We start from the raw sequence: 18,603 nt of genomic DNA on the forward strand, positions 1-18,603 counted from the left end.
CCCCTGCCCAGCTGAGGAGGGCAGTGACAGAGCAGCTTTGAGGGGGCACCTGGCATCAACCCACCGCAGAAGCCCCTGCCCTATCCGGGACAGCTGCTCCCACGTCTACTGGGGAAACTGCTCAAAACATCTGCTGGGAAAACTTAAAACGAAACATATGAATGTTTCATTAAACTTGGATTACGTATCTGACCACAGCAAAGCAGAACAGATTTCAAGGGGAGACGATAAAACTGCACTCTAATCTCCCAAGCTTTATATGATAAGGCTGACAAGGGCATCATTCCTGCCAGGTTGAAGAGTTCTACCCAACACTGTCATGTGGCAGGAAGGCTAAAAGGAAGGACAACACGGGCCACTCGGAATGAAAAGACAGATTCAGAAAATCATAAGGTGAAAGGCTTTGAGAAAGCTGTTTGTATTTGAAAATTTCAGAATCAGATAATTTCTAAAAATATTTAAATAAAATCATTCATTTATGCAAATGCATTAACCCAGGAAGAGCCAAAACCAAAAAAAAAAATCAAATATCCAGTGTGAAGATTTTCTTTAGAATAAAAATTATTCTAGGAACTATATTAAATATGACAAGAAGGGAAAAAAGCATCTCACAATTTATATTCAAGGGCATCACATTTTAGAACAATGTCTTAGCCATTAATCATTTATAAATGATTCACAAAGAAATTAAATAAGATATCCCATAAAAGAATAATCTAATTTACAGTTTAGATGTAAGGCTTCACCATAACATCTCATACCCTTCACCTGGCTCTTTGCATACCCAAGTTGAGTGATCCGTACTTACTCTGCTACCACAGTAACACAGCATGGTGGTCCTCAAAAACACAGATAGTGCTCAGGTTTACCTTTTAAGGTTAAACAAAAAAGTATTACTAGAAAGTGTCCTATTATTTGTCACAATAAAAGCAAATGAAAAGCTAGGAGAAATAGATAAGTTATATTTGCTGGTCTAAGATTGAGGGAATGGATTAAATTACATCTTGGAAAAAAAAAAGTATCCACCTGCTAGTTATGCCATCGAGTTAATAGTCATTGTGCATAACTGGGACACAACTCCAAATCAGACTAGAAACACAGTGCTTCCTTTAAATGAGGTACATAGCTCCTGTGTGAAAAAGCTGGAGAAAAAAAATAATGAGAACTATCCATCTCCATACCTGTCATATGCATAAGAACTATTGGCTTTACAGAGCTCCAGTTTGTTCAAAATACTGAATGTAATACTGATGTCAATAATATCCTTTAGTTTCTTTATGCATCAAGTACACATCAGAGGAAAAACCCTGCCCCAAAATACTCATTTTCAACCACGAAACATTGTTAGAAATCTTGTATTTGCAACACAGTTATCTGGTGTTGCAGTTAACATAGTAGTTCTGCAGACAATAGTCACAAGTAATTACTAAAAATACAGATATGCTTCCTAAAAGTAACGTGAAGCTTTATTTAAGATGACAAAGCTTTTGTAACAGTGCAGGGTGCAAACTGTTGGTACGAAGACATTCAGAAGATTTGCTGCTCAAAGAGGATCTTTTCAAACCCTGGTGGAGGTGTATGATAAAATTCACTGAACTGACAATCCAGAATGGCACTGTCATCAACTGCAGAAGAGAACCAGACAGAAGGAATCAGAGAAGGAACACTTAAGGTTTCATCCTCTATTACACCACCTTAGTAGATTATATACTGTGCTCATCCCATGAAGAATATTGTGCAATACATCAATTATGTATATACAATACAATTAAAAGAAATCTCTTCAACAAAATTGCTAAAGCCCTACAGACATACCTAAGGAGAGCAAATCATCTCTCTTTTCTTTAGTTGGTAATGGTCCTTGGTGAAGTCAATGAGAAGCAACCTCTGATTGCACTGGGAGTGTTAGCAGGGTGTCAGGCAATTCCCTCTAGATTTTCTACTCTATTTCTCTGGAAATCTACAGATGAAGGATGCTACCAGATACGTATTTTTCTGTCCATTTCCTAATTCCGCTGGAGTGTCAGCTGTCTGCAATGATTTTCCTGGAGGTTTACAAGGTTTCAGATGTCTGCGATGCTTGGTGTCAGACCATCTGTTTTAGCATGTGATCCAAAGAGAGCTGCTTTGACTGCTTCTTTAAATTGGAAGTTAATGGTTTTCTAGAGTACCTCTCCCAGTTTTGGACACCCTGCATAATCTGAGACACAAGTGTTACTACCTTCAATGTAGAATATAAAAAAGAAGCTGCTGAGGATTTTCAGAGTAAAGCTTTCCTGTATTGCATTAGCAAATTGAAATACCCAACCTGTTAGAAAAGCAAGATCTCTTTCACAGACAACCTCTTCCAAGAAGAATCTGGTACACCAGCAACATTAGATCAAACCGGAAAAGCTTCATCTCTGTATTTTGGTTTGGAATTTAGATATCTCAGAGCCAAAATATGAATTTTTCCATCATACGCTCAGTTAAAACTCCAATTAATATATTTGTACAGTTCTGTAGTACTTATACAATGTTTACATCTCATTTCTGAAAAGTGCCTGGGGTGCAGCTGCTGTAGGGAACAACCTTTAACTCCACTTTTCTGTTTTACATTCTCAGGCTTGACATCGTGTTTGCCTGCTCTATCACGTTTCTTTTCAAAAGATATCTGTAGTTCTAGTCTGAATTATGGATAGGGTAAATGCTTAAGAAACTCTCTTCTCTACGGTCAAATCCTTTCACATGTCTGGAAGTAGTTCACGTTAAATTAAGGACATTTATAGTTAAAGTCTATACCAAGCAAGTACCATGCAAAAGCAATTTGCAGGCTTCACCTGTTATAGCTGTATGTGGGAGACATGATAATTATGATGAAATTATGCCCACTTGTGGAAGATGATAATAAGAGCCTGGCAATAAAAGGTCACAGCATTCCCCAGGCACGGAACTACTTTAGTCAGAGAAGAAGATGATTTACAGCAGGCTAACATGCCACCACATGTCTTCTGAAAGCAACCTGCATTCTTCATGCTATGTAACACCAGTTCCGAAATATAGGGAAGATGCAACAACAAATTACCACACAGCAACCCTTTTCCCGCTGCTCTTGAAGCTTTTTGCACAAGGAGATCCCGCAGTGCTGCGGGGCAGCTACTGTCTGCCACAGCATTTTAGCAGCGCCATCATGTGGCTTGAGAACACATCACAAAATGACCACAAAAACCAATTCCCATTCTAATAGCTTGGAATGATATAATTTGTCAGCTACGTTTATAGACTTCAAAGGCTCTACAACATATCTAGAGTATTTTATTGCTGTTCATAAAATTCAATATTACAAAAGTATCAAGATATAAATGGGAATATGCCAACACTTCATTAGGAACTAACCGAGAAAAGAAGTAGTTATCGACATCACATAGTTAATGGTATCCCAAGAGTAAAACGATTTTGGAAGAGGCTACTAGTTAGACAAAGCTCACACAGGAATAAAGATAAACTGGAGATGGCTGTAGGTGTAACACAGGGAATCCAATGAGCAGTTGTCATTTGCTGTAAGTTACAAGCCAATCCAGAGCGTAACGTTAATTATGCACTGAGCTAGGGGAAGTGCTGCCTTTCAGATGACATGTTAAACAGAATTCTGACTACTTGGGAACTACAAAACCACCGCCAAGTTCTGGAAGAGTAAATTGTTAACACATGTTTTGGCCAATTTCCAGCTTCCATAATTCATACATTCCTTCTTAAACTGCCTATGCAGGGATTAATTTGATATGGTATTTGTTTCTTGTTCAAAACTGCTGTGTCGTATTGATGGTTGCTGGCAAAACAGCTACCACAAATCGCTCACCAATTGTTGGATTTCAAAACTGGGTGTCAATTTGGTATAGCAGCAAAGAGCTGTACCACTATACAGCACACAACTGTACTAGTACTACATTAAAGTTAGTAATTCCATAAGAAAATACAAACAGCAATTCAGTGTTTATTTGTATTTAACACTGAATACATTTATAAAGTATGTGAAATTAATAGGCCTAAACAGCAAGCTTCAGAGATAAATCAGATTAGCCCACAAGTCTACATTAGTTGAAATTTGTTGTTTTTCTTTTTTTCCATCTGCTTCACAGGTTTTTTTACCTGGCAATTTTTAGACTGAGGGCAGTAACTCCCCAGCTTGTTGGATGTGGACACTGTCAGTAGTCAGTAAGCAGTGCTTTTTTCCCTAGCTACTAAGCAGCATTAAAAAATAGGTGGAAAAAAAAACTTTTTTATTTTCCTAGGTTTGCATTTTCATTAAATTTAGTGTTGTAGTTGCCAAAAATAAATGATTGATGTGTTTCCATTTAAGTGAGAAGAATACATAGCTCACAAGACAGACTTGGTACAAAAATATTGTCGATATTGTGAACCAGTTTGAAAATCTCTGACTTACCATAGACCACTGGATAGACAGTCCCTCGGATTCCTGAAGCTGGACAATGCATGTTCTTCCCATTTAAATATACATTTAATTCTACATGGTCATATGTAATGCCCTACAAAGTACAGAAAATCAACAAAAAAGCATCAACAAGTTTATAAACATAAGATTGCTACTTAATTTAGCTTTCTTAGCCACAGGCAAATTTTAACACCATTATGCAAACCACAACATCCCAGAAAACCTCACTTGAAATATTCTTGCAAAGGACTAGAAGTTAATAAATGACCAGTAACATTTATATTTTCAAATACCCAGGATTCCTTAATGGTCATTCAATTTAGATGCAGCACAGTACTGCACACCGCACCTTACTAAAGACAGTTTACAAAACAAATTTCCAGACTATTATTCACCATGTTAAAGAAACACAAAATTTTCCATGATTTTGAATATTGAGCAGTTTGCAGTCTTCTTGTTTATACCATCTCATGAAAATAGTGATGCTGTGAATTAAGTTTATCTGTCCATACTTCCATATGGAAACCTCTCTCAGCTCATTTTCTCTGCCAGCAACAGACTATGGTTTCATACACAACGCTATAAATATGCTGACTACAGAGCACAAAGCAAACACAAACAAGGTAATAAATTACTTACTCGTGAGCTAAATGATTTTTCTGACCACTTTGGTATGGTTGAGTGTGACAATTTGTGTTCTCATACCCTACTTCAGAAATCTATTTTCGTGACAGAACAAACAAAATTGAAATTTATGAAAACTGGGGACTTAGCAGAACACATCAGCTACTTTTTTGTGATTAGTTGAAGCTGTTCAGACTACATAGGTTGACCAAACCTTGGAACAGTCTGCAACCCTCCAAAAGAACAATTTCAGAAGGGGATTAAAAGAATAATATAGTATCTGAGAGTAAAGGGTGGAGGAGTCAACCGTAGCTGTTTGGGGCTTCTAAAGATGACATTTCTAACCATTGCTATATAGAGGCGAGGTTACCCAGCAAGAAAAAGTAGTGGTGATAAATGGTCTAAATTTCATTGCATTGTTCCCATGTATTTTTGTAAATACATTTCTAACAGGCATTGAGAAAATGACAGCAATAAAACACAACTCTTTGAACAAAGTCACTTAAAGATGTTTTGGAAAACCTGGAATAGTAAGGTAAAAAAAAGTCTTATGATTTGATCTCATTCTTAATCATTTTCTCAGTGAGCATTATCCCCTCCTCACTTAATACCTATCCGTCCCTACAAAAATTGGGCTAAAAATACAATTCATCTGTCGCCCAGGATCTATCTCTGCTCAGCTCTGTCCTTCTAATCATTAACCAGTTAGCTACAGGATCTTGAGTTCAGCTGGGCATGGTGCAGAGCTATGTATTGCATTCTAGCACATTATCTGTTCAGGAAGGTCCCATCTCAAACAACGTAGGATCCTTGTGATGGGAATTATCCTTCAGGTAGATACTGCAACCAGACTGCAACAGAGCATTAGAGCCTACTTTTCAAACACTGGTAAAGTCTATCTCAGTCAGAAACATATCAATGCTGAGAATGAAGTCCACTGGTATCCAGGCTGCTGATCCATTCAAATACAACAGGAGTTTGTACCAGCACTTTCCAAACTGAGAGATTCAAAGCTGAACAATTTGACTGAAAGGGTCAGTCTGACCACAGGGCTGTAAATAAGAGGAATCTGGGAATAGCTGGGGAAGAGAAAGAAGCCTTAAGAAACTCACCACCACATCACCCTCCTGAGGAAGGTTGTTTGCTGGTAGTCTATTTTTCTCCTCATTATTATAGTAGAGAGCTCCATCATTCCTCATCACCAGGCTATGGACATCTCGACCAAGTGGAATTTGATTCAAGTTTGCTTTCTGGGTTGCAACACCAATACCCCAAATCCCTAAAATGTGACATTAACATGGTAAGAAAAAACCCACATCATTATTTTGAAGATTATTTGACTGAAGCAGGACAGCATAAAGAATGCATTTTTAACTAGTGCCATGGCGGTAGTACCAGTACGTATCTCTTGGAAATACCAGGACTATGGTGGTTTAGCCCTGGTAGGCAGCTAAACACCACTCAGCCGCTCACTCACTTCCTCCCACAGTCCCCAGTGGGACGGAGGAAGAGGGAAGGAAGAGTAAAACCAAGAAAAATTGTGGGTAAAGATAAAAATTCTTTAATAAGCAAAGAAGTGGAAAAAAGAAAGAAAACAAAACAAAATGATGCAAAGGCAATGACTCACTACCTCCCACAGGTAAGACTGATGCCCAGCCAATTCCCGAGCAAAAGATGGCTAACCTTCCTAAATCCCCTCCTCTCCCTTTGATTGCTGAGCATGACATTATGTGGCATGGAATATCCCTTTGAATGGTTTGGATCACCTACCTGGTTGTGTCTCCTCACAACCTCTCACTCTTATTCACGGAGGAGGCAGAGTGAGAAACAGAGAATGCCTTGATGCTGTGCAAACACTGCTCAGAAATAGCCCAAACATTCCTATGTCATCAGTATTGTTTTGATCAGAAATCTAAAACAGAGCACCATAGAAGCTGCTATGAAGAAAATTAACTCCATCCTGGCCAGACCTAGTACAAACAGTCTCACAAAGAGACCGAAGATAAAAAGCATCTATTCTGAAAAAGAAAGATCCAGAGAATTGTAACCACTTAGCTTAACTTTTATCCCCAGAAAAATATTGAAAACAAACTCTGAGACTGTAGGAGGATATAAAAATTAAATCCAACTAGCACAGATCTGTGAACAACACAATTGTTTTCTTTTTCATCTGGTTAGACTAGTCCTAGGGAAAAAGAAGAAATTGTAAATATGATAGATCTTGATTTGGTAATGGCTTTTGAACTTCATACACCATTGAAATGGTCAAATTATGAAAACATGGTCTAGATAGTTACAGCAATACAAATGCACAACTGGTTAGAAAACTGCATTCCAGGACTACTCATCAACAGCATCCTGTCAAATCAAAAAAGATGACTCGAGTGCGGTCTGAGGTTTTGTACTGAATGCCCAAGGTCAGATACTGTTCTGTATTCACGCCAATGACTTGGATAACATAACAATGTGCTTATTAAATGCGCTGCCCATACCAACCTGACAGAACTGCAAGCTCTTCAGAGGCCTCTCAAGTTTTAAATGATCCTCACAAATTGGTTAAGAGGTCTGAAATAAGGAAAATGCATTTGCTTTTCCTGAATTACAAAGAACAGCAGGTAAGTAGGAATAGTAAGTGGCACAAATACAATAGTGGCTTGGCAATCAGTTCAGAGAATATAATTTGGGGGTTATCACAGACCACATGCTGAGTGTGAGTCTGTGCCCTGCTGTTGTGAAAAACTTCTGGATGTATGGCATGTATAAAGCAGACATATTGTATGCACAGCAGATGAAGGGCATCTACTGCTGCTGCAGCTGGAGCAGAGCATCCATTTTAAGCATCACACCTCAAGACAAATTAGGTCAATTAGAGATATTCTAGAAGAAACAACAAATCCAAACAGAAGTGTAAAAACATCATCTGTAAGGAGACAATGAAAAAAAACCCTAGAACTGTTTAACATACAGAAGACTAAAATGAGGCAAAAATATACAAAAATCAGTTCAAAAGACAAAATTGCAGAACAATTTATTATAATACTTACATGCCCAGAATGAAAAGGACAAGAGCGTAAACAAGATTCAGACTAGACTTCAGAAAACTTTCCAATGGTCAGAGTGACCCCACAGATGACCCCTAACAGATCGTGCAGGGACACTTCTGGGAATCAAACTTTTAAGCTAAATGATCTACAATTCTCCTGCCTTCGGGCACAGGAATACATGAGACACAGCTCATAGGGCCCAAGAGTTTACTTCCTGTGTTTCTCAAATTAAGCATAAGAACATGGGCACTGTATCTGTGTGAATAATGACCATATATGAACAACAGCTGCAGTGGATTCTTCCCCCCAACAGAAAGGATACTAAAATTGCCAAGTTAAGACTGAGCTGGCATTTACATGCAGTTTAAAACTAAACAACCATTTTGACTGCAAGGTGTTTTGGACAGATCTGTGTTCACGCTGCCTGCACTCCAATCAAACTGAATGCAAACAACCCTTACCCAAAAAGCGCTGGGTTCAAGCTCCAGCTGGTATCATAAGGCCTGTCTCTGGACTAACACTTCCCTTCTTCTTCCCTCCCTCTACACACTTAGGGAAATAACAACTTCATTTTCACAGTGTCTGTTTTTAAAAATACAGGCTGATTTTTAATGTTAGAATACAGGCAAGCCTGGAGTGCACTGTGTACTAGTGAAGCTGGCCATATCAGTAAAAACATAATGCTTCCAAATTTCATTCACTTTCATCTGCCTTGCATTAGATCTGTGCAAAACAAATAAAGAAACAGGGTGCTGAAAGGCTCCTCTTGATAAGGCAGTGTCAGAATAAGTGCTGCACATTCAATTCGAAGAGCAAAATGTAGCACAAGGAGTGTTACCCTTGCTCAGGTAAACACAGTGCAGGTTAAAAGCAAATGAAGGTAGACAAATAGCTACAAATATTGCTGGATAAACTGCACTATTAAAAAACCCCAACCTTCACAGCTACAGTGGTTTAAGTGGTCATACGCATTTACCAAAAAACATTTCTAAAATATGCTAACTGAAAAACATGCATATAACTGCATACAAAACAATATAGTGTTTTAGCATTCACACTCCTTTAGTAATATACTCACCATTCTTTTTAATATTTCAAAGCCACAATTAAAAAATAAAAATTTTTAAAAAATCCTTTTACACAATGACAACTTATAAAACTCTCCAATGTTCACAAGTTCAAGGATGCAATTAGAAAGATGCATGTGCTCAGTATTTGACATATGACTGCCAGCACGCAATCTGACATACCTTCCAAGTTTAAAGTTGTACATTTTTGCTGACTAACCTGTGGACTGGATTTTAAACTCAAAATAGCTCTTGTTCTGATGCAAAGGTGCATTGGCTAAGCAGCCTCCTGTGCCACATATTCTTCTGCCATTTTTAACAATGACGACATCTGTTCCTGCAAGAAGAAAATAAAATTGCAAAACTTCAAATCATTTCTAGAAGTCTGGAAGTAGCCCTTAAAACTCCTAAAGATTAAGAACAGGTTTTGTTCTTTCTGCCCCAAGTAAGAGCTTCATTAGTCTGTGGGAATTATCATGATGGGCCATGCTTTGAAGTAAGAAAAGGAAGGCTACTTACAGGCTAGGTCATCTTTCAACTAGGGTTTATTTATTTAAAATCTACACACTGCTCTAATTTTGCCTCTTGGGTTTTACGGCACCATACTGATTACAACCTTTGCTCAGCCACATCAGAAGCATAACTTACAATTTAGTCAGAAAGGGTTCGCTGTGAGACCAAAGCCCTGTACCCTGTCTCTGTACACTGGAGAAAAAAAAATTCTGCAAAGAGAAGGAAAGGCACATCGGGTAGAAGTGTTTGATGGAATTGCAAGGTGTTTAGTTACTCTCTGAAAAAATCCTTTTATTAGAAACATGCCTGCCAATACAGAGAGAAAAAAATCTTCCGCTAAGTTTTCCTTCTCCAGTGGAAGACTTCATCTTTAGGCACTGCTGTCATGGTCAAGACCATGGGAGACAGCAATGGTCCGCTGATACAGCTGAATAAAACCAGGCTAATAATTGCGCTCGAGCACTGGACCCTGGATCGGCCACACTGCTTTCCTCCTAGCTCTTTCCCTGGCTCTGCTGCAGCTGACCCAGATCACTTCTTTCCTCAACAAAACCCAGGTAGGTTTTATGGATGACGCACAAAGAGTGGTATGGACAAGGCTCTGTGTGGCCTGGCTCCTTCTGCATCTTCATTGCCATAACTCACCCACTCTGCTCTGAACCACCATCCCTTCCCTAACCTGACCAAGATCTTCAGCCCCCATCAGGCAGCCTTGCCCCCTGAGATCCTCTCTGAGACTGAGGCACACCCCCAAATACTCATCCAGCTGACGAGCTTCAACCGATTTTTTTTTTTTCCTGAAAACTGCCATATCCTTCTAACGAAGTAGCCAAAAAGCGACTTTCCCAGCGCGCTTCACTGAGAAGAGACAGGATAAACTTTGAGGCCAGACGCACACGCCCCCTCGGGCTGGTACGGTTACACCGTATTAAAACATCCCCTACCAGCTCCGTTCAAGCTTCCCGGGGATACATAACCCCGGCAACCCGCCCCTCTCGAGGGTTACCCCCTGCCGCGCCCGGGGGGCCGGGCCTGCCACCTCCCCACCCGGGAGGCGCCCGCCCCGCCGCCGCCCCTCAGCCTCCGCCCGCCCCCCCGGCCCTGGCCCGTCACGGGCGCCTTGCTGCGGGGCGAGTGAAGACCCGGGCCCGCCCCGCTTACCCATACGCTGCGTGTCGAGATGCACCGCCGGCATCTCCTTCAGCGGGATGTGGCCGACGCCGCCATCCCTGCACCAAGAGAAGCAGCAGAACACGGAGGCGGCCATGACTGGCCGGATCCCACCGCGCCGCGCAGACGCAAACGGCGGCCAGCGGGGCAAGAGGGGAGCGAGAGGGGGCGCAGCGCCCCCTGGCGGGCGGGAGGTAGCGCCGCGCGGTGGAGCGGGCGGGAGTTCCTTCCCCGCTGCCCGCCCCTGCCCGACATGGCGGGAGGCGGCAGGACATGGCGGGCAGCGCCCTCCCGGGCGATGTTGTGAAATCGAGTACGGTTTAAAAAAAAAAAAAAATTCCCATTAAAACTCTATCTTTCCTCAGGAAGTGAAAATTTAAATTAAAACGAGTGCAGCCGGAAACCTGCTCCTTCTCCTCCACAGCCGTGTCTGAATGTGGCGGTGGCTTGAGGCGGCACTGCGCTCCACCGGCTGCTTGCAGCCTCAGTGCACGGCCACCTAAAGGACAATTTTATATATATATGTATATGTATATAATATATATAAAAGAGGACACTGATGGTGTCCCGGGCAGACGGTAGGTATCATGTCAATGAACTTCACAGTGCTGGGCCATGTGGGAAGGGACTCCTTCGTGGAAATTTACTGGTCAGTTATTCCTGGCTCCAAGTAACAAGAACCACATTTATCTTCTTTTTTTTTCTTTCTTTTTTTTTCTTTTTTTTTTCTGTTTTCTTTTCTGTTTTCTTTTCTTTTCTGTTTTTTTTTTTTAATTCTTTCTTGGAAAAGTCAAAAGAGACAGAACTCCTTGAAGCAAAAGGCTCACACAGCCAGGCCTGATGGGCCGGCTGCCTCTCCTGCTCAGGGTCTCTCCGCCTGCCTCCGTAGTATTTGCTCCCTACATGTTGCCCTTTCTCCTCATCTTCCAGACCTGTCTGGCTAGTAAGTCTTAACTCTGAACTTTTTTTGTTTCTGGAGTACTTTCTTGCCTGTTCAAAAGCTTTGGTAGAGTGTTTACAGTCAAACTCAAGAGACTGCTACAGTGAAAAGCCAGCTATGCTATCATTGCAGTTATTTTATTGCAAAGCACACTGTGGGACCAGCTTTGTGTCCACTTCATAGAAGTAGAATCCCACATCATTTAAAAAGCTGTAGCTTGACTTGTGGCTTTCAGGTTACACAAGTGTTTCTTCAGCAAAAACCCTAGAACTGTCCCTACAGAACACAGCATCCACAGCAGACGCCACAGACTGGGCTCCAACAAATACAGTAAATAGTGATAACATGGCTATAGAAGCCTACCTGTACCTACTTCACATTTTTATTTATCTACAGAAAAATATCCAATAAATGTTGTGCCGTGAACTGCTGATCTAGAATGTTTTGCAGACAGCAGATCATTTAAATACATGTATTTAAAGGCTTATTTATCTCCAAACCAATTTGGGATGAACTTGTTGTTTCTCATTTTCATCTGATGTCTTATTTTGCTGCATTTCACCTAGAAAACTCAGCATTTTATTACAGTATATATAATATGATGCAACTAATGTAACCCATATGGTACAACATTATCTGTCAGGGGTGGAGGCTAAGCGGATATTCAAAAACCCTTGTTAAAAGAAATCTTGATAGCAAGAAATATCTTATTGGTCTGGATGGGCTGTATCAGTCACACTTACCCCTTTACTTGAAACATGAGGTGAAACGCTGTCTTTCTCAAAATTGTGCCTAAAACCAATCTGATTTTAAGAGCAGCTTTAAAATATGCTTCCTTTCTTTTATTGGACTTACTGTTACAGCCTATAAACATTTGGGGTCAAGATCTCGCTTCCTTAAAATATGCCAAATGGGATTAGTCTTGAACTTCTAAGAAGTAAATATTAGGTGGAAACTGATGTTCATTTATTTCGTATGGAGGGCATCAGGATTCTCATTGGTAGCTTGTTGTTCACATAATTAGTCCCATTTAAGTCACTGTGGGATTTTTTATTGTCTGTCACACACTGTGGGTTTGTTACAGTAAATGCTAAATGACAAATGTTAACATGTTTAAAAAATAATTAAAAAAAAAACTTAGAGGGAGATTCAACCTCCAAGTGACTCACCATCCCATTTTTTTCTCTGTGCCCCAGTAAGTCCTTTCTTCCCCAAAGTGCGCACTGGGAAAACAAATGCATCTCACCACACGAAGCCAGCATTGCCAAAGCAGTTAGACTCAAGGGGATAGGGCTTTGGGGAGCAGTAGCTGGCTCTGCCTTGCTGCCGGTTTCCCGCTCCACTGCTTGCTTAACTTGAGAGGCTGTTTTTACAGGCTAGCAGACTGCAGCACTTGCGGGTAAAGTGCGTGCCACGGCTCGGAAAAGTTGCCGGGGCTGCTTTGGAGCACGTTGACACCAGTGCCTATGTGCTTGGAGGGCAGGAAGCCTCGGGGGACCAAGGTCAGTGCAGCTCTCATCCCTGCACCCTTCCTGTCTCCCTCCAGGTGCAGAGGCTGCCGAGCACTGTGACAGTGGCTGGTGACAGCTCAGTGACACAATGCGTTGTGCAGAAACAGCAGCAACGATGTCCACGTGCCCTGAGCAAAGGCTCTGGCGCTGGACAAAATCAAGCAGATAACAACATTGGCCTGGTGGAAGTAAGGCAAAAGTCAGCTGGTCAGCTGGTAAGAAGCACAGCTTATTCGTGTGCATTTCTTGGAGGATGAGGTGAGCAATTCCAGCAGGATAATACTGTATTTGTAAGTGTGCTCATCAGCCTGTTTAGAGCATATTTGACCACCAAAATTTTTACAGTGCACACAGAACTGCCCCAAGGAAATAAAGATCTGGGTTACAATATTTAGAAATATAATTGTGCTTGGTAATGAAGGGTTAATTCAGCTTCTGCCTTTCTTGAATGTGCATTTCTTTCACTGGGGAGGCCAAGTATTTAGGACCCTCCTACACTGGAAGCAAAATTATGCTCAGCATGCCTAAACATGTTTGTTACTCACAGGGTTTTAACTTTATTTCCTTGAACAGTACCAGCAGAGACATTTTGTCTGGGAACCATGTTAGCAGAACAGGAAAATTACCGGTCCCATCCGCTTCACAAATGCAGGCATATTTGGAGGTCCTGCTGAAAGAAAATGATGGTCATTGACTTGTTTTGTTCTCTAGCTCAGAGCTTCATTCACAATATACAACTGTCTCTCATTAGCCCTGCAAAGCAGATCTACTGGGTGCGAGCAAGTATGTTTCAGAAAGGTTCCCTGATATTGCCAAATTTGCAGGAGAGAGGGGAACTCTTTCCTGTTGTTACAGCATGTAATACAACACGACTAATCAGTTCTCAGAAAAAATAATTCCTCTTTGCCCTGCTAGTAAAAACCACTGGGACTTGCTTCTCCGCTGCCATGAGCTTTGTGGAGGCATTTACACCTGTGAAAACCAATGAAAAGGAGTCGTTATTAAATATGCTGGAATGGATTTAGTAACATCTCCATGCAACTTGCACAGAAGTAAATGATGGTGCAGGACTGGAAAATCAAGGTTTGTTTATTGAAAGCAGTCCTTCCACTCCCAGGGTCAGGCCTGTGGTTTGGAAGATGATACAGACAAGGTCTCAGATGAAAAACAGGTTGTGCTTGTACTTTTGAAATCTCCATTATAATGTGTTCTTGTGAGGATTAACATTCTGTAGGAAGTCTTCTGTTTTATACAGTTAATCTGACACTTGCCAAGTCATAGAAGAAATTGTATATGAAAATTAATTTTGTTCCTCATTGTTCTATTTACTTTGGAGGTCACTTCTCCTTTCCTCTTTATGCAATATAAGCAAAACCCACCAGAGCAGAGCTTTGATCTATAGGCAATCACAAACCTCATTAAAACTGACAGACACACTGGCTGTGCTTCGTTCAGTTCTTTTATGGAGTAAGATAACTAAAAACTAGAAACCACTGCCCACGGCACAGGGCTACATGGCCAAGCGCTAAAGATGAGCTAACCCGTATGAGCAAGCACTAATTTGGGGAAAGTCAGAGAGATTTCTCCAGGGACTGCTTGCGAACGCGGCAGCAACAGCACAGATTGGTTGCAGCTGTGTTTGCCTGTGTGCATGTCTGGGACCGGAAACACCACGCGAGAGCCAGCAGACAGTGGGAGAAGCAGTGGTGCATGGCCCTGAGAAAAAGCCAAGGGACAGCTTCTTCTGGGCAGGCATCCTGGCTAGAGCAGCAAACTTGGACTGCCGCACAGCGCTCCCTCCCATTTGCTTCCTCTGCGTGCAAGGAAATGGGACGTGGCTGTACATTCTTAGTAAATAAATAGGGTTACGTGAAGGAGATAACCGAATTAATCATCGATTCCCCCCCGCCTAGCAGGAAAATCTGGCAAAGTGTTAAATATTAGTTAACCATGTGGGTCAAAGTTCTGTACGCAAAACTACAGAAATTTTCAGTACTGCTAAAATAGTCATCGGAGACCCTGCAGATGTCAAGGCAAGTCTCTGAAATTCAGACCTCAAAACAGCAGTTGATCATTTCAATCACTGACGATCCTTCATGGATTTTTAATGCCTAGTATTTCTACAATGCGTATTAAAAGTAGCTTTTATGGAACACTAACAAGAAGCTGCTTTCTCTGATCCCTCATTTGGAGTGTTTAATATAGTCCAGATGTATCTTTTGAAAAGAAATGTAGTCAGATATGATATAGTTGTGAAACGTTTATACATGAGGAAGGTGTTCGATACACTGAGCTGTTCTGAATCATTCCTTTATTTGTGTTATCTTACAGCATCTTCTTACCCAGCTGCTATCAGCATCAAAGCTCTTGCAGATTTATTTCCATATTTAGGTCCCCACAGCAACTACATCTTACATGTTACATTTGTCTCTCTCCATTTGAGGGTATGCTCACACCAGCACAGCTGACTAAAACAACGTGCTTCAAGAAGTCGCCGTCCCAATGCCGGAGTGTATTCTCTGTGTGCTCCGACACCTCTGCAACGGGATGTGAAGCCTTAACCTCCTTCAGTGGGAAGTAAAAGGCAGGCTTGCAGCCAAGGATAAGACTGGAAAATGCCCTCAACTCACCTCTTTTCTTTGGTGTTTCACCCTAGGAGACAATTACAATCTGACAGGTCTTTGGTAGCATGGCTTCAGAGAAGCCTTACTGATGGGGAATACAAACCTGGGGAAAAAAAACCCCAAAAAGCTGCTTTTAACTCCAGCTACATTTATTATCCAGTTTTGTGTTAGACATCTTCTCCAGCAAAGCACAGGGGGGTGCCTGGGGCCTGGAATGAGCAGCTGGTGTGGCCGAAGGGCAAGGCTGTGTTACTTTTGGCAGCAGTGCTGGCAATAGCTGGCTGGAAGCATTTGTGAAATTATGGCGTGTGGGGGCACTTCTGGTTTATGCTGACGTGTGTGCAGGCTGCCACCAAAACTGGCCCTCTCGCTGGCTCATCCTGGCACTGGTGTTTGTTCGGCTGCGGGATCAGCTGGCTGCCAAAATTGATCCTGCTGAAAATTTTTCCTTTTTTTTTTTTTTTCTTTTTTTTTTACAAACTGGATTAGCTTTCAGCGCTGTTGGCAAGCAGATCTAGCCTAACATGTGGCCACATGAATGTTGGAGCCAGCGGAGAGGAGGCATCAGGAAAGCATGACTAAGGGAAGGGAAAAGGATGGAATTATCTCTTTTGCCAGTAGCACAGTCTTGGCTTGGCTTAACCTCCTGAGAATCTACCTCTCAGGGTAAAATTACCTGTTGCAGCTTGAGTCACTTTAATGGCTTGCTTCCACAGAAAAGAAAATCTTGTTCCTCTTTTCCTCACTCCTCTGATGTTAGACCTGCTGATTGCCTAATCTTGCATTGAACTGGTTTAGCTCGTTAAATCAGCAGAAAACTAACCCAGGCAAAGAAAAGGGAATAACGTTCTGCTGGCTTAGCAGGTTGAATCAGCTCAGTAAAGCATCTGCCGAGGGTGGCGAGCTGCTACAGGCGGGGAAGGCAGTAGCAGTCAGCTCTGAGGCCCCTGACCGAACCACAGCATACAGCTTCAGTCTCAGAAATCTCCTGTCATAACGCTTAGTAGAAAAGCCACAATCTGGGCTCTCTCTGTAGTTTAAAGATGACTATAAGCGCTATTCCTTTGTCTTACAACAAACACAGTGTTTGTCTCGTAAAGCTGGAAGTTTCCACTATTTTATAATTCATTCCAAACTCCTACCCATGTATTTTCAGCCCTCCCATGGTAAGTGACCTTTATCCTAACAGTTCCCTTCAAGCCGGGCCTCTCCTTTGAGCCTAGATTTCCCTTTTGTTGCCTTATTAGATAGGGAAATATTGCCACAGATCTTTTCCATCAGCCAGGACTTTTCTTTGAAGCTTCAACAAATGGCCTCTGCTGCTGCTTTGGGAAGACACACTCTGCTCTCATCTGTGGGAATGTGCGCTCATAAGCAAACTGCTGTTGACAAAACTCTAAACAACAAAGAGTTAAAAAGAATATAGAAAGATGCACTTTAACACGGGTGTAAAACAGTTGTGTACAACTCTATCAGTCAGATAAAAGTAGTAAAATGCCCAAATTGTATTTATCACGCTCAGGACAGCCATGGTACACTTAATTACGGTGCTGGCTGAGCACTGTCTCTGTGTACCAAGCAAAGAAATCCCATGCTGTGTTTGCCGAGAAATTTAAGCTTTCATCTTTGACAAAAGAAAGCCCAAGCAAGGAGGGACAAGAGCATTTCCAGATGGTCCTAATGAAAAGGAGCTATGTCGGGTGGGCAGGTGTCCACCCTTATGCCCATACAGCTCCTTCTTCATTTATAAGGAGACGGAGTAGGACCAGCCCAAAGAATTAATGCAGAATAAAATGTACCCTAAAAATATATCAGGAGAAAAATTTATATGAGAAATATATGCAATGATAATGAGTGAGGAATCTAAAATGCCATGTTGTTGTTAATTTCTTTAACCATAAAATTAAAGAGAAGATTAGTAGAATCAGGAAATTCTTGATATAAAAATGACTGTTGGGAAAGCACAGGCAAGGGGTACTTAGAAAACATAAATCCGCAAGCATTGGGATGTCGCTTGAACACAATTTGGGTAGCTGAGGAATGGATTAAGCCATCACTTTTCAGAAACTGCCTGGAATTACTTGTTTTTAATAAATAGCAAAGAAGATGCTGGACAATTAAGAAGAAACAAGCAGGCTACTGAAGTGTACCTAAAGGTCTTGGTTGCTCTTGTCCAGCAACTCTACCTTCTGGGACCACACTCCAGTAGAGAGTGGGTGAAATGCCCAAGTGTGTGAGCACTTTGAAGAGGATTTTTGGAAATACTTGTCCGTGGTCTGACTGTTCCCGTTGAGTCCAGCTGAGAGGGCAGGCCACCTCAGATGGAGGCAGGAGGAGGGAAAGTGAGGAAGAGGAGAGATCTTCCTCTTCTGGCTGCAGAAAATCGGGGAGCCACAGCCTCTGCATGTTATTGAATAGCTTTTAAAATCTATATTCCTAAACAATTGGAAGAAAGATGTCAGGTGCGTGAGGGAGCTTCATTTGATAGAAATACAGTCTAGCTTGTGATGTTACTTGTGTGGGTAGTCCTGAATGTGAAGTCTCCCCTGTGCGATGAGTGGCGTGACTGTAGCGGGTGAATGAAGAGCAGGGGAGTGACAGGGCTGCAGGAGGCAGAGCATGCACGTTTTGGAACAGCTTTTGATGTAGTGTTTCACAAAACCTAATTCAAAAGTAAG

The 18,603-nt window shown here is 41.6% G+C and overlaps 1 protein-coding gene across 2 annotated transcripts; it reads right to left on the bottom strand.

The window, feature by feature from the left end:
- Nucleotides 1-389: 389 nt before the first annotated feature.
- Nucleotides 390-10,997, bottom strand: SPRYD7 (SPRY domain containing 7). 2 transcript variants are annotated; one of them, XR_012833323.1, is made up of 6 exons: nt 10,842-10,997; nt 9,388-9,504; nt 6,169-6,335; nt 5,072-5,151; nt 4,424-4,526; nt 390-1,625 (listed from the first exon to the last, which is right to left on the bottom strand). XR_012833323.1 is itself a non-coding variant. In XM_075741886.1 (5 exons), the coding sequence occupies exons 1-5, from the start codon at nt 10,945-10,947 to the stop codon at nt 1,528-1,530; spliced, it is 591 nt and encodes a 196-aa protein (XP_075598001.1). In that variant the 5' UTR covers nt 10,948-10,997; the 3' UTR covers nt 390-1,527. The 2 variants fall into 2 exon arrangements, 1 of the variants encoding a protein (XP_075598001.1); XM_075741886.1 differs by lacking the exon at nt 5,072-5,151.
- Nucleotides 10,998-18,603: the final 7,606 nt, after the last annotated feature.

The sequence above is a fragment of the Balearica regulorum genome, chromosome 1, assembly GCF_011004875.1.
Source record: "Balearica regulorum gibbericeps isolate bBalReg1 chromosome 1, bBalReg1.pri, whole genome shotgun sequence".
NCBI lineage: Eukaryota > Metazoa > Chordata > Aves > Gruiformes > Gruidae > Balearica > Balearica regulorum.